This window comes from Diabrotica undecimpunctata, chromosome 3, assembly GCF_040954645.1.
Source record: "Diabrotica undecimpunctata isolate CICGRU chromosome 3, icDiaUnde3, whole genome shotgun sequence".
Classification (NCBI taxonomy): domain Eukaryota; kingdom Metazoa; phylum Arthropoda; class Insecta; order Coleoptera; family Chrysomelidae; genus Diabrotica; species Diabrotica undecimpunctata.
Window position 1 is genome coordinate 7,489,364 of NC_092805.1, and position 27,938 is coordinate 7,517,301.

The 27,938-nt window shown below is 31.2% G+C and overlaps 2 protein-coding genes across 2 annotated transcripts; both read left to right on the forward strand.

Moving 5' to 3' along the window:
- The first annotated feature begins 1,629 nt into the window (after positions 1-1,629).
- On the forward strand, positions 1,630-12,932 carry LOC140435471 (fatty acid-binding protein 1, liver-like). The gene is made up of 4 exons (XM_072524204.1): positions 1,630-1,780; positions 3,143-3,306; positions 4,740-4,829; positions 12,818-12,932. The coding sequence occupies exons 1-4, from the start codon at positions 1,714-1,716 to the stop codon at positions 12,866-12,868; spliced, it is 372 nt and encodes a 123-aa protein (XP_072380305.1). The 5' UTR covers positions 1,630-1,713; the 3' UTR covers positions 12,869-12,932.
- A 3,354-nt stretch (positions 12,933-16,286) lies between these two features.
- On the forward strand, positions 16,287-22,320 carry LOC140435472 (fatty acid-binding protein, liver-like). The gene is made up of 4 exons (XM_072524205.1): positions 16,287-16,523; positions 18,678-18,841; positions 20,410-20,499; positions 22,206-22,320. Exons 1-4 carry the CDS (start codon positions 16,457-16,459, stop codon positions 22,254-22,256), a joined length of 372 nt encoding a protein of 123 aa, XP_072380306.1. The 5' UTR covers positions 16,287-16,456; the 3' UTR covers positions 22,257-22,320.
- Positions 22,321-27,938: the final 5,618 nt, after the last annotated feature.

The following is a 27,938-nucleotide window of genomic DNA, read 5'->3' on the forward strand; positions in this document are numbered from 1 at the left end:
AATTAACTTATTATATATATATATATATATATATATATATATATATATATTTAATTTATTAATACAATAATGCTACCTAAGGTAAAAATTAAATCATAACTATTGCTATATTGTTGGAAGTGCTTCTTTGATTTTCTTAGTTCTTCATTCTCTTTTTTAATGTTTTTTTTTAACTTAAACATTTATATAAAAAAAACAAAACCACATGTTCTTTTTGCTGTGCTTAGTTTGAACAAATTGTTAACTTATCTAGTTCAATTTATTGTTTATACATCATAATCGTATAATATCCATTTACTTAAGTGTCTTTACAACTTTGTTATCACATATCTTTTTAAGGTAACACATGTAACAACTTTTCCATGCTTGTGTGGTTTTTTCATATTGTTCTTTTTAGATGAACTGATGATGCTTTTTGATTAAGAAAGCGAAACGTCTTCCATAAATAGATGAAGTAGCCATCAACTTTGTCTTTTTTCTCCACCTTTTGACCGAAAAAACCCACCACTCTTCTGAGTGATCCTTAATTTATATATATATATATATATATATATATATATATATATATATATATATATATATATATATATATATATATATATATATATATATATATATATATATTCAGGGATTCTACAGTATTCACTGCCTTCCCTCGTTCAACCGTTTCCATCTCTCTCTGTTGTCCCATTCTCCATAGTTTAGGCCTCTCTTACTCATGGCTTCGTCTACTTCGTTCCTCCAGGATTTTCAGGGTCGTCCTGTTTTCCTCCTTCCTATGGGGCTATATTCGGTTATTCTCTTTATCCATCTGCTATCGCTAGTTCTTCTTACATGTCCATACCACTTTAGTCTTTTTTATTCTATATATGTTAATATGTCTGTTTCTATTGATGTTCTTTGCTTTATTTCGTCATTACTTCTCCTATCCATTCTTGTTACTCTGCAGCATCTTCGCAGGCATTCCATCTCTATTGCTACTATCTTACTGCTGTTTTTCTTGTTTTTGATCCAATTTTCAGCCCCATATATCATAACACTTCGCACTAATGTTTTATAAATCTGTGTTTTTGTCTTCATATTTAGGTGTCTATCCCACCATACTCAGTTAAGTTGTCGGATTGCTGTTCTTGTTTGTCCTAATCTTTGTGTAATTTCTTCTTCTGTTGTTGCCTTTTTCGTGATTATAAATCCCAAGTATTTGAATTTATCCTTTCCTTTGATTGTTACGTTAGATCTTCTATGTCTTCTTCACTTGTAGATAGGTACCTACTCTGTTTTCGCGGGGTTAATATCTAGGCCAGCATTGGTATATTCTTCTTGTAGTTTCTTCATCATGTAGCTGAGGTCCTTGGTCTTGGCAATCACTACTTGATCGTCTGCAAAGCTTAACGTATATAGGTATTCGTTCCGTACCGGTACTCCCATGCCTTCACATTTTCTTTTACATGCAATCTAAATGTTCAATTAAATAAAAATTAAATATTAGTTTAGTGAAAAATTACACCAGAAATAGCACCTGAGGGCTTAAATGATTAGTGTGTCACAAAATAACTACAAATTACCTAGACTCCTATCTACATATTTTACTTACGATAATACACCTGTATCCTAGATAAAATTTTATATTTATATCAGCATTTTCGAGTTAGAATATCAGTTAGTTCTTGAATTTTTAAACTTAACACTCATCCAAACTAGCACTTATTCAAAATGGTTCCCTCTGGAAAATACAGTGTAATCGGAGAAGAAAACTTCGTTAAATATCTTAAAGACTATGGTGAGTTTCTTTATTGTTATCTTTAGTAATAAACTGTTTTCTTTTTCAATACAATTATATTTATTGCACCATAAGTGAAAAAACGACAATTTTTATGAATTTTACATAAATGTAATACACATATATATATATATATATATATATATATATATATATATATATATATATATATATATATATATACACTCTCAGGTGTATTTTTGGTCTCTGAGGCGTCGGAATAAGTCACCGGTTTTTCCTTTGCATATTTTTCTATAAATTTATATTTTTGGCCATCATCTTTAATTATTGAGTAGTTTTCCCTTTCATCACTTATATTCCTCCATTTGGCCCATCCATTTCCTTCTGGGCTTACTCTTCTGTTTTTCCTTCTACATTTCAATTCTAATATTTGCCTTTCAAGCTTTATTCATGTTCGAATCAGAACATTTGCTTCTGTTTATTAGCAAATAGTATTTATTAATTTTTATTTTATCTACGTTATTGTAAATCTTCCTGTTCTTCTTTCTATTTCTTCATTTGGGATGTAATTAAGTCTGGATATCCGACTAGATAGCCCATTTCTACCACTTCTGGTTTTTTCTTCTCGTTTATCGTCATTTGTAATCATTAAGATTCGAAGATACTGTTTAAAAAAAAACTAGAAATTTTTATAATAAAAATGTTCACTCTTTAATTCATTACTTTTAGTAATATGTAACATAACTTTTATGATTTATTAAAATATCAGTATAAAATGAGAAGATAAAACCTTCGAAGATAAGGGTGCTAATCCCTTAATGCATTAAAGTCTACTTAAAGTATATGCATTCTTATTTGAAAACTCGTAAAAGCGATTTTGAATTGTCAGTGAAAGGTCATTAAATACGTAAATATATTCAGGGATTTACAATAATACATTTGTCGAGAATCACAGACTTATTGTTAAACTAAAATCACAGACAATAAAGATGAAGATGAATAGGAAGACCTCTGTAATCTCTCCAGGTTGAAACTTCGTAAATATTTTCAATTGAAAATGCATGGACTCTAAACGACCAAAATGCAAGTTGCATATTATCCGCCCTTTAATTTTAAGTAGTTACTAATTGATTCCTTTTTAGGTTACTAAGTAGAATTTTCTAAATTAGTTTTATCAGATTTAAATCTAGAGTATAACCAGATCCTTCTGAGTTTTGGTTTTGTACAGAATACTAGTTCTGTTGGACTAATTATTACCTTTAGTTCAAGAAGTTCAATTGACATTTCTATCCATTCACTTTGTTGGATTTTTCTGCAAAATATTTTCGTAAATATAGTCGACTCTTTAGCTTGACTTTGTAGTCATTTAATAATTTTTAATATATTCCCATATTTTTGTAGGTGTACCAGAAGAGCAAGTTAAAGGCAGCGGTCAGTTTTCTATTGAATTCAAACAAGACGGTAACAAAATTACAATTACTCAATCTGCTAGAGGCAAATCTAAAGTTGTCTCATTTACTATTGGAGAGGAATTTGAAGAAGAACTTTTTGGCCACAAAATTAAGGTATCATATTAACTATACTTTTTTAGATACTTTTTTAAATATTTTTGAGTAAATTTGAAGCATATAACATTTGTAGACACGGGTCTCCCCCATTCTTCTTATGTGGTTATTCCATTCTTATTTCTATTTTGTGTCCATTCATTTATATATTGAACGTTACATTTTCTTCTAATGTCTTTACTACTCTTTTGATCTCTCAGCTTATTTCCTGTAATCCTTCTTCTCTCATCTCAGCCGTCTCCAATAGCCTTTGCATTGTGGCTGTATCGGGTCTTGTTTCTAAGGCATATGTCATTATTGGTCTTACACTGGCTTTATAAATTCTTGACTTCATCTCAGTGTTAGTGAGTCTGTTTCGCCATATAGTGTTATTAAGGCATGCTGCCACTCTATTTGCTTTTTGTACTTGATCTCTCACTTCTTTGTCTAGGTATCCATAGCTAGACAGTGTAATTCCCAGGTATTTTATTTCCATTACTTGTTCAATACTGATGCCATCAATTTCTATTTTACATCTGGTTGGTTCTTTGCTGACTGCTATTGTTTTAGTTTTCTGAGATGAGATTATCATATTAAATTCTTTTGCTTTTATGTCAAATCACTGGGCTAGTCTTTGCAGACTATTTTCATCTTGGGCTATCATTATGGCGTTGTCTGCGTAGACTAACAGAGTATTTTTATTTTTTTGTTTTCCAATATGGACCCTCTTCCTTTGTTAACGCTTTTGATACTTTTATCCATGATTAAAGAGCATGGGGCTCAATAAGTCCCCTTGTCTTATTCCGCTGCCTATTTTTATAGGTTCTGTATGTTTCTCATCTATTGTGACTTCCATTTTGTTGTTTTGGTAGATCTTTTCAAAAGTTTTTATAATATTTAGGAAAACTTCTCTATTATACAGAAGATGAATTACATCTTTGAGTCTTACTCTGTCAAACGCTTTCATTAGTTCAATCAGACACATAAATGCTGATCTATTATACTCTAGCGATATCTCAGTAATTTGCTTTATAACGAATATTGCATCTTTACACGATTTTTTACTACAAAACCCCTGTTGTTCATCTGCTAAACTTATCCTCTGATTTATTAGCACTTGTAAAATTTTAGTTGTAACTTTTAGCGTAGTATTTAACAAGTTTATACCTCTGCAGTTTTCTGGTTTTTTTTATCCCTTTTTTTGAATAGTAGAATTAGTTCCTTCGTTCTCCATTCTTTCAATATTTTATTGTGTTTTATAATTTTACTCATTATGTGTTTATACTTACTTCCTATTTGATATCCTCTTGTCAATTTGACTTGTTTTCACCTTACCCAGTAGGTATGCTCAATTTATCTCATAAGCAATTGTCTAGAAAATACATACAATATAACTAATTAAATTTTAACATGAAATACATTTTAACATAAGTACTAAATAACTTTTTTTGCAGAGTAACGCAAAACTTGAAGGAGATGTCCTAGTAGTCACCAATGGAGAACATTCTAGGACTTTCAACTTCACTGACAATGGTTTGGAGATTGTAAGTAAAAATTTTGTTTGCAGGTAGGACAGTAGAAGCTTAGCTAGTAAGCTTATATTTTACTCGCAGAAAAATAAATATGTGATTAAAATATGTAAGCCTCTTTGTTTTATCTATTGGTCAAATTAATGCATTGTAGACGGTTTTATTTTTATTTGTTTCTTCTAGAGTTATTCAGGACAAGTGGCGCCTACATACTGTGGTTTGGATTTCATTTTTTTGTATATAATATAATAAGAGAAAAACTTTTGCCTGCAATATTATTGACTGGTATGAAAGTTGGTTGCCTGGCAATTTTCGCGAATTAAATTTTGACAGTTACATCACGGAACGTCAGTCGAGTGATTTTATCAACATTTCATAAGCGAAAATTGCCAAATAGCAATAAACTTGAATAAAACCAGAATAACATTTTGCTGGTAAATAATTTTCTGTCGAATGATATTCGACAAGAATATTTCACGAGACAATTAATGCACCATATAAACGAAATATAATCTTTATTTATTTATTAACACTATTAAATGTACAATTAAGCTATAGTAGTTTGCCGATTCTTTTGTACCAAAGCATGCTTTTGTGTATTATTTGTAACGAAATATTTTGCCTACCATAGAAGTATTAATACAAGGGGTAGAAAATTGAGGGAAGAGAAACTATGGGGGTGGAGAAGGGTAAGCAAAATAATCGCTACTTGTGCGAACGGGCACTCAGGCTTTGGTAGGAGAGCTGGGGTCGTGGATAAGTAAAAGACAAGAGGGTTTGGATTGGGGCAACTACAGAAAAATGAAATAAAGGGTCATAAATCTCTTGGGATAAACAAAATGAAAATGAAACAGGAAACACCTCAAGAAATTTGATATAGGGCGCCACTTGAAGTGCCTAATTATACCTATTACAACCAGCTAGTTGTAACTGGGGATATAATTATCAGAAATGCAAAACATTCAAAAACTTTTTCAAATTAAACTCAAAAAAAGGTTAGTAACAAAAAATAAACAAAATGTTGAAAAACTAAATTTAACATTTATTTTGTGTCACCACAAACAGTTACAAAACATAGAGAACATAAAAACACTATATTAATAGTCACAATTAAAAAAAAATCGGTTGCCTGTAAAGTCGGTTTTACGGGCGAAAATTTTACGTGACAACGTCTTTTTCTCGGTAGAATATTTATTGATATGAATATTATTAAATTGCACAATAGGAACAAGGAATTTAATGAAAATAAGAATTGCACAAATTTTAACTATAGAAATATATTTTGTTTACTAAAATATTGTACATGTAAACTTAAACTTAACTAATTTCTATTTGAGTGATTTTGTTGAGGATAGGACGATGATAGGAGAAATATGAAATGAAAGGAAGTGTTTCTGCTGTAATGTCTCTTGAACGCCAAGAACGCTCGAGAAAGACAGAGACACAAGCACGGAAGCACGCACCGATTCAACGCGCCTAATTCTCTAGTGCTGCGCGCGCAGCGGACCGATCATGTTTGAGTGGGAGAGAGACGCAAGGCATTCGCCGGTCCGGCGGGCCTCTCTCTCGTTCGGTGACTCACTGTAACAGACGTGAGCGGGCGTTACACTTTTTCATGAATGACTCCGAGCCACAACCTAATTTAAGACGTTGTCACGTCAATACAGAAAAAACTTACAATTGTCAATGGGCGACAATTTGCAGCAGAAACAAATTATTACAAATCAAAAAAATATCTTTTTAAGTGAAACTATGCACAGTGGTTAACCTTCTTTAAAAAACAAAAACAAATTCTCAAATATGATTAGGTATTTACCAAATGTCAAAAATAGTGCTAACTGTCATATGTTAATACTAAATTTAAAACAAAACTGAACAAATAAAATGACAGCTAAAAGTCAAACCATAAAAATTTACTACTTTAACATTACAATTTTTTTTTTGTATGAAAGCAATTATTACGTTTATTTAAAAAAATGTCTGCTTTACTTTTAAAATCTGATCACAAAAAAAAGTTACCTGAGTTTCACTGTATAACTTTCAATAACTGGAACAAAAAACTACATCTTCAAACTGTAAAAAAATATCCCTAAACGGCTGCTTAGGACATTGAGGTTTGAGGTGGAAACTGGCACATTGGACACACCATGTAAAAGCTTCTTAAAAACTGGACAATGGAAATGTTGATATCTTTATAAACACATTACTTGAGTAAAATACCACTTCTCTAACATATTTGTCGGTTTTCTTTTTGACCGACCTCTAAAACGTCTTCATTCTTCCGTTATCTCTGTCAACCTCATCGACTGCACTTAAAACTCAACACTGCTACTATACTGCACATTTTCGCATGACAAAAGACGAAAAAACAAAAAAACATTACGAATTAAAAGAAAAATTCGGACTAACACCGAAACCACTGCCTCTAACAGCGGCTCCACTGAGAGTGACGAAATTATCTAAAAAAATTGCTCACAAAACTTAGAACAAACAAAGCACTTATGGTATAAACTAAACACAACGGAAACTAAGACGTAGATTAATTTGAAAACGCAATATCGGGCGGTTTGAACAAAGAAACGTCGAAGAACCCGCGCCTGTGACATAAACAAACAATAAAATAATTCATTATCGGCGGCGGCGACCCAAAGGAACGAAAGATTATATTGGTTATAAATTGAAGGATACGAACTAAGAAACATTGAAAAAATTCTTCGTTATTCTAATTATATTCTAATATATAAGGGGATTTCAATTAACACGTATACGAGGGGACTTCAAAATAAAATGCTACATATTGACCTGTAGTTGGCTGACACAGCTGAAGTACAATGAGAATGGTTTGTTATTTTATGGTTTTTTATTCCAATTCCAATTTTTTTAGCTCACATTTTTGTCCACTTAGATACGGTGTTGATTCCAAGTGGACAGTTTTTGAACCAAGATCGATCCTTCCAGTTGGGTTGAACGGTAAGAAAGAGTCTGGCTAATAAAATCTTTGGTCCTCTTTTTTCCATTAATTTCAAAAATAATCCAACTGCCTATAAATTTTCGTTTGATGAATTTCTTACCAGTCATTTGCTGCTTGCCAAACTTTTCGAACTGCCTTGATTTGTTTTGGAAAAAATGCTGCTGTATTCAATTCGGCCCGTAAATTCTTCCATAACATCAAATTATTCCTGAAAAAAGTAAATCTTGCAGTTTACGGCTCCATTGCCTCTCCAAGCAAGTTCAAATAAGCAAAGGTGAAAAAAATTTTTTTGTGTTCCATCGGGGGTTTCTTCGTCGTAGCTTTGGATGATTTTTAATAGATCTTCGGTGAATAATGCTTTTAAACTGAGTTTTCTTTTTTCCTGAATACTTTGAAGCTGCCTCAGCTTGGTATATCTGGCCAATCTTGCTCATTTGAAAGATATATCTGTGAAAGGGTCGATTTTTATGCCGTACTCCGTAAAATATTTTCCTTGTACCATTTTTGCTGTAGTGTTCCACATTGTCTTCACAGACCACTCTTTATAGACTTCGCCATTGCCTTTTTTCATGTTGAATGCATAATACTCGATAATTTTTGTTAGTTCCGTTATGGTAGTACATCTTTCAAGTGTAACATTTCTCACCCATAGGAACTCCGACAATTGGTCCAAATAGAGCTTCTGGACGACCAACGGTATGCTTTCGTATGTCCATAACACTGGCATCTTGAGCACTGGGGTATCAGCTTTTTTTGGCAAGGCGATTCGATTTTGACCTTATGGTTCATCAAGTTTTCTATTTCGTATATTCCTTTGTTGCTTTCAGCAGAGTTTAGGTCAATAAAGAACATCGGTCAACCGACTATGTATAAAATGTTTGTTTCTTAAGGATTGGTTGGATCTCCTGCCGATTACCGCTTACAGTTTTTTCATTTTTAAACCGATCTGTTTTCTTTTTTTGATTACTGATCTTTTTTATAATAATTTACTGTTTACCTATACTTGAAAAATATGTGCTTGTAGATTGTAGTTTGTACTGAATTTCAATATTATTAATTCAAATTTTTATTCTCCATATGTGGCAATTTTTTAAAAATTTTTAGGTGATCGTATAAGAGGTTTGAAATCATTGTGGGAGCATTATTTTTACGGTTAGTACTGGTATTATCAGTAAAAGTTACTGTGACTATTTTCTTTTGTTCGGCCATCTCTGCTGTAAAATAGATAAATAAGTGGTCCGAGGACATCTCCTTGTAGAATACTATTTTCATAGAAAAGTTTATCGATGTTTTTTCATTAATTCTTAGTTCAAATTATTTATTAAAGAGGTACAATTCTAGTACTTTAAGTGTAGAATTGATTGGTAGAGATTTTTAGTTATTGAGAACAGATTTGGATACCAAACTATTCTGTCAAAAATTTGTGTTACGAACATCTAAAAAGACACGTTTAGCATATATGTTAAATGCTAAATCTGCTTTATGACTTACTCCTTGTATATAAACCTTCAAGTAGTTTGACGTTAGAAGCCTGATGTCTTATGGATTTAAAGACATTTATATTTTTCAGATATTTACCTATTTCCTATATTAAAATTATTTCAGCTGTTTTCATATCTCTCGACCAATAGTTATGTCTTAGTAAAGCATTTAATATATAGATAATTAGTATAATTCTTACACTCAGTAATTTTTTATTGTTTTTCCAATCATTTTGTCTATTGTTGGCAAGTTTTTTGGCTTAAAGTGGCTAATTTTATTTTGTATCGCATAAAAGAAGTGCAATAAAGTCTTTAAAACATTTAAACTCTTATCTCTGTTGCTCATTACTCATTACTAGACTTCGGCAAATATGCATATTGCATATTTTGCATATTGTGCATATTTTATGCAAATATTTCATATTTTGGCATATTTGTATAAAAGTTTGCATAAAGTGCATAAAAGTTCAGATTTTTATACTGTATTTGAAAATTTTTAAACATACCAATTTATTTCAATTCTTGTATAAAATTTTGTAGTCATTTTAATCAAGAAATGATCTAAGTACGTAATCTCTACAGGTACAAAACATTTACAATTTCAAAGAAGATCAATTTAAGTAGCCCTCAACATTCTTAGAAAGTCTCGGTCACTGAGGCATTCAGTTATTGGATAATCGCTAAGGGTTCGCTCATTTGCATTTTATGATCTAATCCCCAAATCTATCTACAATTTATTGTATCTTAACAGCAGGTAAACGGCTAATAGTTTTGTTCCTAATTTAGGGATTTTCCAAAATCTCCCAGTTTATTGAATTAGGTACCTAAACATTTCTAATTTGATGCTCAGATTTGTAAATCATTTTTGTTTTGATATTCAAAGCGTAAACACTCGTTGTGCGTAACAAAAAGGAAGATTGTGATTTTATAATGCCTAAAACAACCAGTGCTTCAACTTGGATTAAACCTTATAAAGAGCTGTCTATGGATATGGGAAAAATCTACTGTTCAGTCTGTGGCAAAATTGTAAGTATCTAATATTTTCTATTAAATATCTAATATTTCATACATACAGGGTGTTTCCAAATGACACTTACAACGTTTGACTGTAGATACTTCTCGAAAAATTGAACAAAACGATATAGTTAATGAGGGGTCAAACTTATTTACTTTTCGAGATACAGGGTGTTAAAATTAAAAAAAATTAAATTCTTTTAGTTAATAACAATAATAACTTTAAAACCAATAAACGTATTTACTTGAAATTTAGTACTCGTAGGTTGTTTTTAAATGAAAAATAGCTTCCTTTAGTGAGAAAAAATTGTCCATGGTACAATACAATGGTGTGTATTTAGAAAAATGTTTCACCTTTACTTTTTTTTATGAAATCAGCTATTCTAAAACACAATTATTTTTATTGTAATTGAATTAACAAAAAAAAACTTTTGTTGAATTTTAAAATAAGTTATATGATGTACTAATGGTTAGTAACAAAAACTAATTTGTGGATTAATACTGCATTTAAAACACTTAGCGAGTGTTTTTTTTTCCAAACCAGTTATTTCATTAACCAAAAACACCTTGTATATTTTTATATTTTAAAGGTTGGGTTAAAATAAAGGTTTTTATTTTTATTTATAGATAGCATGTGAGAAGAAATTTCAGATAGACCAACATGTGAGAACTGCTTCACACATTGCAAAAAAAGGAAAAATAGGAGGAAAACATCAAACTTCAATGGCTAAATGTTTCCAATCTACTTCAAAAAAATTAGATGAGCAAGAAACTTTTAATGAAGACTTGTGTCGCGCATTAGTGTCTGCAAACATACCGCTTTCAAAATTAGCAAAAATGTATATTTTAGTTCGTTTCTAAAAAAATATTGCAAACTTAATGTTCCAAGTGATCGGTCTCTAAGAAGAAATAATGTGAACGGGCTATACTCGTCGGTGTTAATTAATATTAAGGAAGAAATTGCAGATAATTATTTTTACATATCTGTAGACGAAACCACTGATTCCTCAGGAAAGTATATTGCTCATTTATTGATTGGTGTTCTTAAAGAAGATACCTTACCAAAATCTCATCTTATTTCATGCCAGCAACTTGAGAAAACAAATGCTTTAACAATTTCGCGTTTTATACAAGAAACATTAGCAACTTTTTTTCTTCTGACAACTATTCCTTCTAATAAATTACTGCTTATTTTATCGGATGCTGCTCCTTATATGGTGAAAGCAGGACAAAATTTAAAAATATTTTTCCCAGATTTAATACATGTTACTTGTGTAGCGCATGGATTAAACAGAGTTGCAGAGGAAATACGAAAAAAGTTTCCTCTTGTAAATACCATGATATCCAGTGTCAAAAAAGTATTTCTTAAATCTCCATAAGAATTCAACTTTATAAAGAAATGCTACCTAACATTCCTCTTCCACCACAACCTATTTTAACGCGATGGGGAACATGGTTAGAAGCAGCTAATTTTTATGCAGATCATTTTGTTAAAATAAAGAACATAATTGATACGTTAACAGATGAAAGTTTCCAATCTCTTTTGGATTCTAAACAAACTTTTCAGAGTAACTTGCTTCAACAAGAACTTTCATTTATAAAATCAAATTTTAGTTTTGTTCAAAAAACAATTACTCAGTTAGAATCACCAAAACTGTCATTGTTCGAAAGTACAGCATTAATAAAAGAATTTGCGTCATGTTGTCGGAACGTTAGAGGTAATATTGGAAAAGATATTTTAAAAAAAATTGAAGCTACTATGGAAAAAAATAAAGGTTACCATATTCTTTCTGAAGTAGTCAGTGTTCTAGCTGGAAATATTTCGGAAACAATGAATTTAGAACCAAATGTTTTGGTTAGTTTGAAAAATGCTCCCGTTAAATCAGTTGATGTTGAACGAAGTTTTTCCATATATAAATATATGTACTCAGACAGAAGCCACAAGTTTTTGTTAGAAAATTTTGAACACCACTTGGTCATTTATTGTTACCATAATTCTAAATAAGTTTATTCATACTTAAAAATGATGTAGTTACTTAAAATAAATGTAAATCTTAATGAATAGTAGGAAATATTTAGTTATGTACACTTTTTTTTTAAATAAAATTGTTACTATTTTACGATTTTTTTATTTATTTGTATGCATATTTTGTAAAATATTTGCATATTTTCGGGTAAACACGTGCATATTTATGCGCATATTTTCTACATTTTTTTTTGCATATTTGCCGAAGTCTACTCATTACTATGGTTTGCTCTGCTAAATACAAAATAGCTTGACATAGCGTGGACAATTTTTTAGACAGAAATAGCTGTGTTCATATGTTTTCTTCCACATATACATCTAATCTTTTGAACTTAATTGTGCTTTAATACAGTCGTATTAAGAATTACAGTTATTGACTTGATGACACATACTTACACCTATTATATTTTACTAAAAATCATTTAATTCTGTAACTGAAGGTAATAAATAGTGATGTGAATATTTTTGGCTGTAATAATACTCTAATATATTAATGTTTTTTCGTTTGTAGGTCCATAAATCACCTAAAGGCTCAGCAAAAGTCATTTTCAAGAAAGACTAAATAACGAAATAAATTTAGACGAATATGTAACTTTAATTTATGTAATATAGTTTTTTTATTTTAATGTTTTTATTTTATTTTACTTCAACTTTGCACTAATAGGTTCGTCAAAGTGAGTTTGATTAGAGTTCGTTAGTGTATTACCAGCGAAAATGGCGAGACGTGTTTTAGATATATCTTTTAAGTAAGTCTCTGAAGAGTTTTGAAACAGGTTGAGTTTAGGTTCAAAATGGAAGACAATAGAAAAGCCTTGTGTGAAAGAGTTACTATCATTCACAAAAGAACCGGGTTTTTAAGAAACTATATTAATTTTAAAAAAGAACTTGCTTCATTTGTTTATTTAAACGAAACGTAGATGTTTTGCTAAAGAATAAAACATACTTGTCAGGGCGAGAATATAAAATCCATAAAACACATCAATACTGAGAAAAAGAAAAAAATATATATTGCATGAACTTGACAATAAGGTTTTATTGATGAAGTGAATCTTGTGTTTTCGTCAAAACCAAAATCGGCTAATTATCACAAGATGTTTGTAAAATGATTGAAAGAACAAGTGCTTCCAAAGAAACCATTTTTTATAGTGTTGGATAATGCCCCCTACCACTAGGAATTTTTTAATAAGCAACCAATAAATTCCTGGACAGTACATAAAATAAAAGAATGGTTAACAAATCAAAATGTTTCATTTCTTCAGGATTCTTTCAAACCTGTAACGATATACATCATCTTACAGTTGATGGCATTTCTCCTACTAGTACATAGTAAGCTATCTGCAGGTGTGGTACAAAAATCTCCTAAGGCTATTCTTACAGCGGCATTTTGGATTATTTGCAACTCTTTTGAAAGTGATTGACTGGTAGACCCATACACTATTGAACCGTAATCGACTTTAGATCAAATAAGGCTTTTATATACTGTCAATAGGATATCTTGATCACATCCCTAATTTTTAGTAGATAGGACTTTCATTATGTTCAAATATTGTTGACAAGATGTTTTAAGACGATAAATATATTGCTTAAAATTTAAATGTTTGTCAAAATTAATTCCAAGGAATTTGATGCAATCAACATATTTTATTTTCGTATTAAAGATTGTAAGTTCTGGACAGCTGTATTAATACAAGATCTATGCAAATATGCGCATATGCGGATGATGTTGCCATAATAAGCCGCAACAAAAGGGTATTAAGCGAAAAAGTTATAGAACTGAAACGAGAAGCTGCTACGTTTGGTCTATATATAAATGAAAGCAAAACAAAATATATGGAGTGCACAAAATCGAATGAACATGAGAATCTGAAGGTAGACAACCATACCTACAAATACGCCTTCACTTTTCCCTACCTAGGCTCAATAATAAATGACAACAACAACATCAGTCAATAAATACAAGCACGGATTCTTAGCGGTAATAAGTGCTTTTATGCATACAAAGACTTAATGAAAAGTAAGTTACTGAATCGTGAGTCTAAGCTGAGAATCTGCAAAACAGTAATTAGACCAGTGGTCACATATGGATGTGAAACGTGGACCCTCTTAACCACTGATGAAAATCAACTGAGAATATTTGAGCGCAAAATACTAAGGAAGATATTTGGACCAACCCAATGCAGCGATAGTTCGTGGAGAATTAAAGGATAGCTCGTGAACCACGAGCTGGATGAACTAATGCAGAGCGCAGATATTGTCAGATTTGTAAAATCACAAAGACTAAACTGGCTTGGTCACCTAGAAAAAATGCCAGATAATCGAGCTGTAAAAGTAGTCCAGAGATGGAAGTCCCAAGGAAACAGAACAAGAGGAAGGCCCCGTAAAAGATGGATAGACGACGTAGAGAGGGATCTTATGAACATCAGGCAGTGGCGAAGGAAAGTATCCGACAGGGCAGAATGGAAGAACATTGTTAAACAGGCCAAGACTCACAAAGGGTTGTAGCGCCATTAGAAAAAGAAGAAGTTCTGGACTACTAACATTACGTTTTCTGGTGAAATGGATACATTTACTACTGTTGGAACAAAATTTCAGTCCCGATTATTTTATTGACCATTTTTCTAATGCAGAAATAGTATCTTGTGAGGTTTGTTTAATTAGTTCTTTGTTTCTTCCTTTACAATCAATTATGAGATCTGCGTATAGCGTACTCTTTACTGGTGGAGTATTGTTTTCCATAATACTGTTAATAGCAATAAAAAAAAGAGTAACACTAATCGATGATCCTTGAAGGGTAATTTAAATTTTGTGTATTTTATTATATTTTATTTTGTGACATTAACGATTTATGTAATTTCAGTAAGTTTTAAATTGTTATTGTTATTTTTCTGTCTTTTTGTAAGCTTTTCCCAATAAATTGTACAATTTTCAGTGACAATAAAGCATATTTCTATTCGTTTCTATTCTATATATATATATATATATATATATATATATATATATATATACATATATATATATACATATATATAAATATATATATATACATATATATATATATATGTATATATATATATATGTATATATATATATATATATCTACATTTATATATATATATATATATATATATATATATATATATATATTTATATATATATATATAAATCTACATTCTTTTTGCCTTTATTCTTCCTTCTTTTGAACAGCTCTTAGATCGTTAATTTGTCAATCAGTTCATGGCAGATATACAACGTGTAATTAAACGATTGTTTATAAAATTCACCACGATTCCGGATACAAGCTGCACAAACAAGACAGATTAACAAAATCTTATGAGGCCGTTCAAAAAGCAAGAACTTGCTGCTACTTTAGACCTTGATTGTAGTATTACGAATTTAAAATTTTCGTCTCTCACGTATTCTTTGTTTTGGCTGAAGAGTGAGTTTTGAGGTAATTTTTTATTGTGGATCTTATTTTGATTCTTTAATTCCTAAATTATTGCACACGCGTTATTGTACAAACGTTATCGACTTTAAAGGACCACCATTGTTCTTTTCCGCAATAAAGTACTTAGGCAGGTTACAAATTAGAGTATCTACATCTAAACTACACCTTGGCATTTTCAGGAAAACAACATGAACAGATATTCACAAAATTATGAATACTTATTAACAATATAGGGTGTTAATACCAATTTTCTAGTCATGAAATAAATCAATCTATTTCCTAGGACATTTTGCACCTTAATCTTAGTTTTTACTGAACTGTACAATGTTATAATGTAATGACACCAATTAATAATTAAAAGATACGCCTTATCAATTCAAATACATTGTTTTACCCGTATTTACTGATATAAACACTACCACTTTTGAAATTTCTCGATAAAGCAATCAAAGTATTTAATTAAATCAAAATTAAACATTAATTTAATGACAAATTGCACCTGCAACAGCACCTGAGTACTTAAATGATAATTATATCACAAATAGCCACAAATTACCTGGACTCGTATCTAAATATTATACTTTCGATAATACACCTGTATCTTAGATAATATTTTGTATTTATATCGAGCATTTTCTGGTTAGGATATCAGCTAATTTTTGACTTTTCGAAATCAAGACTCATCCGAACTAGCACCTATTCAAAATGGTTCTCTCTGGAAAATACAGCGTAATTGGGGAAGAAAACTTCGTTGAATCTCTTAAAGACTATGGTAAGTTTATTTAGTGTTACTTTTAATTTTTTTTTTTTTTTTTTTCGAATACTTTTTATTGTTTTCGAAATATTATAAGTCATCATATTTATCTGTAACATTTTCATTTTTTACTCTACAATTTCCCAAGTCTTTCTATTTTATAATTCCTTAAATAGCTTACATTTTTTAGTATTTTTTTTTAATTTGCATATCAAATTTTGGCCTCCATTTTTTTTTATTTTGTTTTTGACCCTTTTGAAAAGTTTTTGCAATTCGCATTTTGCATATAATTCTTTAAATTTTTTATATTCTGCATGTATATATGCGTAGTGTATTCTGCATGTATATATGTTATATCAATTTACTTGGACAAATATGCAAAAAAAGTCAATAATATGCGCATAATTATGCACTAATTTACCCAAAAATATGCAATAAATATGCATTTTTTCAGAAAATATGCATACTATCAATGGAAACATATATTTAATAATTTTATAATAATTATTGTTTATTTTAATAATTACAAAATAATATAAATAAATTTAAAAAATGTACAGCTAATAATTAATTGTAATTAAAGTAGTAAAAAGTAAAATATTATTCCTTAGAATTATGAAAACAAAACATGTTTTTTAAAATTTTCCAATAAAAACTTATGGCTTCTATCTGTATACATATATTTGTAAATTGAGAAATTTCTTTCTACACGATATAATGGGAGCATATCGTAACATTTTTATTAATCTAATTTATTGTCTTTATTTATTATCAAAGGTTCTACACTTATAACACTTACAAGTTTATTTAAAGTCTTTATTCGTACAATATAACTAATTTATTTCACACTAATAATTATATAATTTATTTACAATTATTACAATGCGTCCAATGCTGTCCCTTTAAATAAAATGTCCCATATATATAAATAACCGTTAGTTCTGGAATTACGGCGAAGAATCGATGACCTTCCATCGAAGGAATTCCATCAAAAGCAGGTTTTTTTATATCGTAGGGGTACCCATGAATCTAGAAATTTCTAGCGGCAGGTATATTTATGATCTAGAAACGACGAATGGGTTAGAAATAATATGTTTAAAGTTATGACTCATAATATTCCTAATGGAATTTATAAAATTAAATTCTTATAGGAGATTGGTGGAATAATTTTATTATGCTTGATATCAGGAAGTTTATTAAGCAAAACTTCTTCTAATTTCTTCCGCAATCTGTACATTCCATGTGCTAAACAAGTTCCAGTAATTTTTTATACAAATATGCAAAATTTTCCAGATAGTTGCATAAAATATACAATATATGTATTTTGCATACTTGCCCAAGTCTAAGCCTTTGCATCAACATATACAATCGGCTTGCTTCACTTCTATAGTATTTAATATAATCTAATTACTGAACAATCCTACAAAGTAACCTTACTCTTCCAGTCCACTTGTACAGATCTTCAAGCCTTTTCTGCAAAAGCTTCAGTGATACCCGACAACCTTCTTAACGAATGTAAGTGGTTTACTTAGCCTTCGTCACTCTGAGATAAGGCTGGTCCTAGTGCAATATATTTTGATAGTCCTGCATTTAAGTTCTTCATGACATACTTTTTTAACAGCTTAAAAGAAAACATCAAGGAAAACATATCTTCTCTTATAGTTTTGAAATTTTTGGCTGTAAAGAAATCGGCCTGTAGGATGATACGGTATTTGGGTATTTTTCAGATCTAAGAATAATTATAACATCTTTACTTTCCGTATATTTGAAACACACCTTGATCTTCACAAGGCATTGATAAGATGTGAGTTTTACTATATCGTTCATAGATAGTTGTTTTAGGATTTTCTTGGTAATTAAAAGAAATTTAAGTTAGTTTATGAGACTGACATTTTCCTTAATTTGATTGGCTTCTTAATTTAAAATAAATCATTGAATTTCTTTGTTAACTTTGATGTCCTCTTCATTTCGCTGAAATATTTCTTCTAGATATTTGACTTTATTGGTCTTCTCTTTGATCAACTTTTATCTTCATTCAAGATTTTGTAAAAATGATTTTTACAGTCTTCTTTTTGTACAGAATAAAAGTTCTAATTCTATTAAGGTAATTATTACCTTAAGTTCAAGGAATAAGTTCAGCCATTTAATAATGTTTAATATAACATATTTTAGGTGTACCAGAAGAATTAATCAAAGGCAGCGGCCAGTTCTCTGTTGAATTCAAACAAGACGGTAACAAATATACAATTACTGAATTAGCCCAAAACACTACCAGAGTTGCATCATTTACTATTGGAGAGGAATTTGAAGAAGATTTTTTTGGTCGCAAAATTAAGGTAATATATCATCTATTTGTACGATACGATATTATTTAACACATTGAACTTCTTTGGTTATTAACAAATTTCTTGTTGTGCTTAACCTTATTTTAACCACTGCTCATCAATTTTATTTTTATTTAATCTTAATAAACATGCTGCAAAAATTACAAAATCGAGGAATAAGAATAATTCTTAAAACAAATCACTGTAGCCCTATTGGGACAATGTTTAATGCTCTAAATTGATTCTCTGTTGAAAATAGAATATTTCATTTCACCATGATTTTGGTCTTCAAAATAGTAAATGGCTTATCACCTGAATATTGTTAAGAATTTATTTGTTTCAATAAAAATATTCATTCTTGTAATACCTACCTACCTACTTTGTAATACTTCTTGTAATAAAACAATGAAGGGCAACACGACCAACAGCCCAAGATTTATAAAAGACGATGCAGGACAATTGCTCACAGACGACGAGGAGATAAACCGCCAATGGAGAAAGTATTTTGAGCAACTCCTCAATACAGAAAAACCCACAATGACAGGAAAACAAAAACAGTACCAGTTAGCTGAACCTAAAATACCAGGGCCCACACTAGATGAAGTAAAGTCCGCAATTTCGTCCCTAAAAAACCATAAAGCCCCAGGCCCAGAGGCATACAGGCGGAACTACTAAAAAAAGGGGGAGAAAAGCTCCACCATATATCATCTTATAAGAGAAGCCTGGGAAAGAGAAGAAATACTAAAACACTGGCATGAAAGCCCTATAGTACCTATCCACAAGAAAAGAGACAAACAAATATGTCGGAACTATAGAGGAATATCGTTAATCAATACAACGTACAAAATTATATCCATAATACTGTCTAGAAGGCTAACTCCATACGCAGAGGAAATAATAGGTGACTACCAAAGCGGATTCAGACCGGGAAGGTCGACCATAGACCAGATATTCGTCCTACGCCAGGTGTTGGAAAAAAACTTGGAATTCAACTGCGATGTACACCAAATCTTCGTGGACTTTAAACAAGCTTACGATTCTGTTAGCAGAGAAGCATTGTGGGAGACTATGGTAGAAATGGGAGTACCTGGAAAGCTGGTACGATTAGCACAGGTAAGCACAGAGAATGCTTCCGCACGGATCAGAATTGGCAGCATCACGTCGGAGAAATTCTTCATTGACACCGGGCTTAGAAAAGGAGATCCTCTCGCCACCCTGCTATTTAATTTTGCGCTTGGAACAAATTGCTCTTTTTTAAAAGCTTTATTCTCCAGTATTTCTTAACTTTCTCCAACGTTAAGTCAAACAGCCACAGTATTCTGTTGGTTTTAAATGGTTATAAGATATTCCTTGGACTCGAACTTTTTCAGAACATATATAATGTTTATTTTTTTATTTCCTATTTGATATCCAATTTTCATTTTCACTTGCTTTATCGCCTTATACAATATGAGATTTAATATATTATTATCTAAAGTAATTGTCTACAAAATATAGACAACATAACTAATTGCAGTTTAATATAAAAAAAAATATTTTATTAGAAATAAAAAGTTAATAATAAACAACTTTTTTTACAGAGCATCGCAAAACTTGATGGAGATGTCCTTGTAATCACCAATGGAGACCATTCTAGGACTTTCAACTTCACTAGCAATGGTTTGGAAATTGTAAGTGAAAATTTGGTTTATAGTTAGGACGGTAGGCTTATTTAGTAATCCTATATTTTACTCACAGAAAAATTAATATTTGATTGAAATATGTAATCTCCTTCCTTTTCTCTATTGGTCGAAGAAATAAGTTTTAAACGATTTTTGAAGCGAAGCTACATCCCTACTGTATAATACATAATGGTCCAAGGACTCATTACCAAATTATTTATTAGTGACATTCGATTCTAACTTACAGCTTACAGTTTAATGTAAGTGATTTGTGGATATTTTTTGTTATCAAGAGCAGATCTGGATGCCCCACTACTCTGTCAAAAGCTCTATTTACATCTTAAGCGATATGTTCAGTATATTTTCTTAAATAATTAGTCTATTTTATGATTTATTCTATGCGTTTGTTGGATAGTTGCATGGCTTTCTCGTAGACCTAATTGATGTTGTAAATTTTACTCAGATCTGTATTGATTTTCTGAAATAATAAATGTTCAAGTAGTTTGGCTTTTAAAGTTTGAAGTCTTATTGATCTGCAGACATTTATATTTTTCATATATTTACCTCTTTCCTGTTCTTCTTCTTCGCGTGCCCTATCAGAGTTATCCGACGTTGGCGATCACCATTGCAAAGGCTTCTCGATCTTCTGCATTATGGAATAATTGTCCTGCATTTGATATCTCAAAGAGTCCATTCACGAATGTTTTTAACCAAGGAACTTGTTTTCTTCCTACACCTCTACGGCCCTCTATTTTGCGTTTAAGGATCAGTTGTAATATTTTATATCGATTTTTCCTTACTATATGTCCCAGATAAGACATTTTTCGATGTTTAACAGTCTTTATCAGTTCTCTATCTTTGTTGACGCTCCTTAGTACTTCTTCATTAGTTTTCCTTGCTGTTCAAGGTATCTTCAGCATTCGTCTATGAACTCACATTTCCAATGCTTCAATTTTGTTCATGATCGATACTTTTAGCGTCCACACTTCTGCACTATACAAAAACGGACCAAACATAGCACTTAACCATTCTTTGTCTCAGTTCTAAACTGAGATGATTATTGCAAAGAAATGACTTCATTTTCATTAAAGTAGTTTTAGTCATTGCTATTCTACGTTTTATTTCTATGTCTGGATCTAGTTGAGAACTTTCTCAACTTGGTCTCTGTTTAATTGAAGCTTTGCATCGGGATGTGGGTCACGTCTAAACACTAAAAATTTGGTTTTGTTTGAATTTATTTTAATACCCATTTCTTCTCCTACCTCGTAAATACGATCAAGCAGAATTTGGAGACCTTCAATATTATCTGACAGAATTAATCTTTCGTCTGCATATCTAATCACATTAAGTAGTTCCCCGTTGATTTTTATTCCATATGGTTGTCTCTCAAGTGCCTTTTTAAATAACTGGTCTGAGTAAACATTGAACAATGTTGGCGACAAAATGCAACGTTGTTTAACTCCTCGTTGTATGGAGATTTTATCGTTTTCATCACCTAATTTTTAATATAGTTAAATTAAACAATTTTTGAACTTAACCCATCTTTTATCACAGTCATATTAATAATATTACAGTTATTGACTGGCAGACACATACTTACACCTATTATATTTTAGTAAAAATGATTTTATTATCTAACTAAAGGTAACAGTAAAAAGCGGTATGGATATTTCTGTGGATATTTCTCTTAGTATAATATTTTTTTTTATTTCTAGGTCCATAAATCACCTAAAGGCTCATCAAAACTCATTTTCAAGAAAGACTAGATGATAAAATAAACTTAGAAGAATATGTAACTTTAATGTATGTAATATAGTATTTATATTATAATTTTTTATTTTATTTTACTTCCTTTACCTCTACGAAGGTGGTGTTATGGAGAATCCCGGGGGTGAGTGGTAAACTTTTTGCTTTTTTAGGTCTCAAAATTGACATTCTCAACAAAATTCAGCTTGTTCGTATGATTTTTATAGGTTCAATGGCATTTTGGTCTCTGGTTCTTTGGTTTTTAGAAAAACGAAATGAAACTGAAAAGGAAACTTAATAAGACCATTAACGATAATTTGATAATTTTGCCTGACGATAACACTGTGGATTGACTACCAAAAAAAGCTACATGCAGAGGAAGAAGAAACGACGCTAGAACCGGAAACATCAGAAATTACCACGAATGAACAACTTAATATAAATGTACAGAACGTTCGGAAAATACTTGAAAACCTGAAGAACAGAAAAGCAGTAGGTAAAGACGGGATACCAAACGAGTAATTGAAATATTGTGGAGCAGCAATGACAGAACAATTAACAACAATAATTAATAAAATTATAAAACACAATAAAATACAGGAAGAATGAAGAGATATAAACTTGTTAAATACTACGCTAAAGCTTACAACTAAAATTTTAAAGGTGCTAATAAATCAGAGGATAAGTTTAGCGGATGAACAACAGGGTTTTCGTAGTGGAAGATAGGGTACAGATGGAATATTCGTTTTAAAGCAAATTACTGAGAAATCCCTAGAGTATATTAGACCAGCACTTCTGTGTCTGATTGACCTAAAGTAAGACTGAAAGATGTAATCCATCTTCTGTATAATAGAGAAGCTCCCCTAAATATTATAAAAACTATCGAAAACATCTACCAAAACAACAAAATGGAAGTCACAATAGATAGACAACTTACAGAACCTATAGAAATAGGAATTAAGCGCCATGCTTTTCAATTTGATTATGGATGAAATTATCAAAAGCGTTAACAAAGAAAGAGGATACAGAACGGGAAACAAAGAAATAAAAATACGACGCCATATTGATAGCCCAAGATGAAGATAATCTTTAAAGACTGGTGTCTCAAGTTTAAGATAAGAGCAAAAGAATTTATTATGACAATCTCATCTCAGAAAACTAAAACAATAGTAGTCAGCAAAGAACCAACCAAATATAAAATAGAAATTCATGGCATCCGTATTGAACAAGTAATGGAAATAAAATACTGGGAATTACACTGTCTAGCTATGGAGATCTGGACAAAGAAGTGAGAGATTAAGTACAAAAAGCAAATAGAATGGCAGGATGCCTTAATAACACTATGTGGCGAAACAGACACATTAACACTAAGGTGAAATCAAGAATTTATAAAGCCAGTGTAAGACCAATCATGACATATGCCTCAGAAACAAGACCCGACACAGCCACAACGCAAAGGCTACTGGAAACGGTAGAGATGAGAGTACTGAGCATAATTACAGGAAATACGCTGATAGATCGAAAGAGAAGTGGAGACATTAGAAGAAAATGTAACGTACAGTGCATAAAAGAATGGACAGAAAATAGAAAAAAATAATGGAATAACCACATAAGCAGAATGGAGGAGACCCGTATCGTCAAAATAGCAAGAGATAAGTCACCAATCGGTAGAAGAAGTACAGAAGACCGCACAAAAGATGGAATGACAACCTTCCTTAACTGATATTGACCTAATTCGAAAGTTGAGAGGCAAGAGTGATAAGGCAAGAGATATCTCTGAAATGCATTGTTTTTCTCTATTATATGGATAAACCTAAGATCAAAAAAAGATTGCTAGATATATGTCTATCATATCGTTATGAGAAATCAGCACCGTTACTCCCTGCTGCAGTCTATATTGCAAGGTAAAGTCAAAGGTAAGCGGGGACCCGGTAGAAGGAGAATATCATGGCTGCGGAATTTACGAACATGGTTTAAGAAAACCTCAACGGAGCTGTTTCGAGCTGCAGCGAGCAAGGTCATGATTGCCAATATGATTTCCAACATCCGAAACGGATAGGAACCAGAAGAAGAAGAAGATATATGTCGGCTTCTTCTTCTTCTTCAAGTGCCCTATCCGTTGCGAATGTTGGCTATCAACATGGCAATTCTGATCTTGTTTGCGGCGCTTCTGAATAGTTCGACCGATATGAGCCCCAACTAATTCCGCAGATTTTGGAGCCACGAGTGTCTTCTCCTGCCTGGCCCTCGCTTACTGTCTATTTTCCCCTGGACAATCAATTACAGTAGATGGTACTTATCGTGTCTCAATATGTGGCCTAGATATTCAAGCTTTCTTTGTTTGATTGTGCTCACGGCATATGTCGGCTAGGGAGGCCAATGATATTGGTAATAATTACATGGATATGAATTTTATACGACTATATTATTTATAATTTCCAATACTGAATAGTAAAAAATAGTGCATTAATTAATCATAAATAGATTATATCAGCATACCATATCAAAACGAATACCCAATTAATAATTAAATCAATATTCTGATTATTTTTATGGTTTAAAAATAAAAACAAATTAAATATTGAGCAACTAGAGAAAAGACAATATAATTGGTCTATTGACTATAAAGGTTCAATGTGAATTAATAGGCATTATGCACAATGAAACGGAAATAATTTCTACTATAGTTTTTGAAAAATAAACGCATAATTTTGTATTTTTAAAATGCAAACCAAATTTATCGAATAATTAATCCTCTCTGTTTAATAATAATGACAATCCAGACATGGCAGTAAAAGATTTTATCAATATACTTGAGCAGATAGAACTACTTTATTTTAAGAGAGATAGTTCATTTGATTATAATTCACTTTGTCTATAGCGATAGAGTTTTAATGATATCATACAATCCATCATATCCAACCATGAATAGTTTATACTGCAGAGGAAGGTAAAAAGGAAGAAACTTCTCGTCCGATAACAAACTGAAAATAACAAACAAATCCTTTAAACACAAAAATATTCACAAATACACATGAAGTCCCTAAGGATTGAGATCTATAATAGACAATATCGCACTCTTAGTGCAAGACTGCAGTAACTCAAAATTTTATGAAAATGAAGTAATCATGGAATTCGATTGTAAACATGCATATCTATCCCTTGTAAAACTTTAGTAACTTTCAAATGCTTAACCAGCTAAATATTACAACAACAGTTTAACTATTTTTCGTTTTTGTACATAAGTTCCGTGCAAAACTGTTGTAATTCTAATGTAACAGAGTTACAACAGTTTTGCACGGAACATTGTAATGGTTTTGATAACAAGCAATGAAAGGAAAGAAAAAAGTAAAATATTTGTTATTTTAATATCTATATCTGTGATGTTTAATTTTAATATACAGCGTGTCTACGTAATCCATTAACGGCCGAGACAATAAACAAAGATTTACGAGATTTACATAAAATGTGTGCGATGTCGTTTGACCATTTATTTATTAGATTGGATTAAAAACACATAAATTAAGACTAATTATTTACAGCCAAGAAGTATTTTTTCTTGTAAAAGGAAAACCAGTTATCTTAAAATATATATACGTATTTTATATACGAGAAGAGGACAACAACTAACAGAAAATGTGTCTATACTTTTTACAATTTTTCTCCGTGCAAAAGTGTTCCTAATTTTTTTAGCATTAATCTTATTTCATTTAAATTTCTATTTTTGGTTAATGTAATATAGACTGAAAAGCATGCAAAATCATAATTAAATGTTAATTTTTCTTAAAACTTTGTCTTATTTCACCGATATTAGCACGAAAATAAACAAAATCGTCTTTATCTCGAAACTTACTTATTCTGACTTACTGCAGTCTTGCACTGACGCTGCGATATAATTTTACATAAAAAACTACAAAGCTAAGTAGAGAATTCTCGAGTATACCGCGAAAGTGACATAACATTCCTTTCACTATCCAGTGGGTGAAATAATTCCATTAGTAAGGCGATGAAAGAAGACAGAATCATTGATTATAAACCACCCACCCATTGTGGGAAGATCACCTCAAGAGCGGCGGTCGTAGAGAGTCAAAAGACCTCAGAGAACCTGGAGGACGCTACGGCCGTACGACATCGATTAATTATATAAAGAATCTTGGGGCGGTGGTATAGTATAGGTAGGAGGGGTCGTACTCGTCGGTGTTCTTGCCTAATTTTTTTCTTCAATATCGTTTTCCTTTGAACTTTGATTTGATCTATTTGGTTTAGACTGTTGGTTTTTTTTCTATTTCTATCGATTCTTTAATTTCACGTTTTCTTTTAATTTCCATATTAGCCAGCATCGTCCTTTGGTTCAGGTTTATGGTATGTCCTGTATTTGAAACATATTGTGCAAGCGACGACGTGTTTTTCTCTCCTTTTGATGTCATTTCGGTGTTCTTTTCGATGATTTTCTAACCATATTTTTATTTTTGAGAATGGTAAAATAGTTGAAAGTTTTCTTTCAGTATTAAATATCGTTTCAATTTTGTTATTTCTTAGAACTCTCCCCATTTTCTCTGTTGTCCCCTTTACAGATCGTAGAATGGTTTTTGCAACCATTTTTTCATCTTCTATTGGGTTCTTAATTCTTCTTTGAGCATTCTGAGCCTTGTCGATGGTATATGTTGAGAAGTTATTTTTTAACGCTGTTTTCACATTATGCATTTTTTCATTTTGATGTTCTTCATCTGTCAGTCTTTCGAATCTTGTAATCAGGGTTTTAATGACTGAATGTAAATGTGTAGAAGGGTGATTCAGGGCGAATTATGGTGAAAATATCTGTCGGTATGTGTGGGTTTTCAGTATACTCCACCAAAACTGTACCTGACTTGACAATATCAAGTACGACCTTGCCAAAACGTCGTCAAAATCATGGTTTTTTCTCAAACCCAAAATTATTCAACGTGGAGCTAAGTGCAAAAGATCTTTATCAAATATGTTTAAATTATTATGTGGACCAACTGCAAAGACCCCAGTCAAGACAAAAATAAGGGCCAAAGGAAGGGTTTTCTGACCATCCAAGGGGGAGCGGTTAAAAGAGTGGTTTGGTATATTTTAGGGAAGACAATATTATAACTGATCATGTATCTATTAAGTCTTTCATATAAAGGGGGTTTAGATTTTTTTTTGTTATGATATGTTGTGTGGAAACAAGAAACAAAGATATTGTTTCTGACAGGATTTTCACTATTGCTGAAATGTTTGCAGCATATGCTAGGCTAAGATATTGTCTTCTTAATTCCAGAGGCATTTCTTCTACTAAATATAGTAAGCTATCTGTAGGTGTGGTACAAAAAGCTCCTAAGGCTATTCTTACAGCGGCATTTTGGATTGCTTGCAACTCTTTTAAAAGTGATTGACTGGTAGACCCATACACTATTGAATCATAATCGACTTTAGATCTAATAAGGCTTTTATATTCTGTCAATAGGATAACTTGATCACATTCCCAATTTTTAGTAGATAAGACTTTCATTATGTTCAAATATTGTTGACAAGATATTTTAAGATGATAAATATGTTGCTTCAAATTTAAATGTTAAAATTAGTTCCAAAGAATTTGATACAATTAACATATTCTATTTTTGTACTAAAGATTGTAAGTTCTGAACTACTAACATTGCGTTTTCTGGTGAAATGAATACATTTACTTTTGTTGGAAC

What these genes read in the sequence shown, in the direction of transcription:
- LOC140435471 (XM_072524204.1), top strand. Translation starts at nt 1,714, where the DNA reads ATGGTTCCCTCTGGAAAATACAGTGTAATCGGAGAAGAAAACTTCGTT. An exon ending in TAAATATCTTAAAGACTATG is followed by an intron (nt 1,781 to 3,142) that starts GTGAGTTTCTTT and finishes ATATTTTTGTAG; the next exon opens with GTGTACCAGAAGAGCAAGTT. An exon ending in TTTTTGGCCACAAAATTAAG is followed by an intron (nt 3,307 to 4,739) that starts GTATCATATTAA and finishes CTTTTTTTGCAG; the next exon opens with AGTAACGCAAAACTTGAAGG.
- LOC140435472 (XM_072524205.1), top strand. Translation starts at nt 16,457, where the DNA reads ATGGTTCTCTCTGGAAAATACAGCGTAATTGGGGAAGAAAACTTCGTT. An exon ending in TTTTTGGTCGCAAAATTAAG is followed by an intron (nt 18,842 to 20,409) that starts GTAATATATCAT and finishes CTTTTTTTACAG; the next exon opens with AGCATCGCAAAACTTGATGG. An exon ending in CTAGCAATGGTTTGGAAATT is followed by an intron (nt 20,500 to 22,205) that starts GTAAGTGAAAAT and finishes TTTTATTTCTAG; the next exon opens with GTCCATAAATCACCTAAAGG.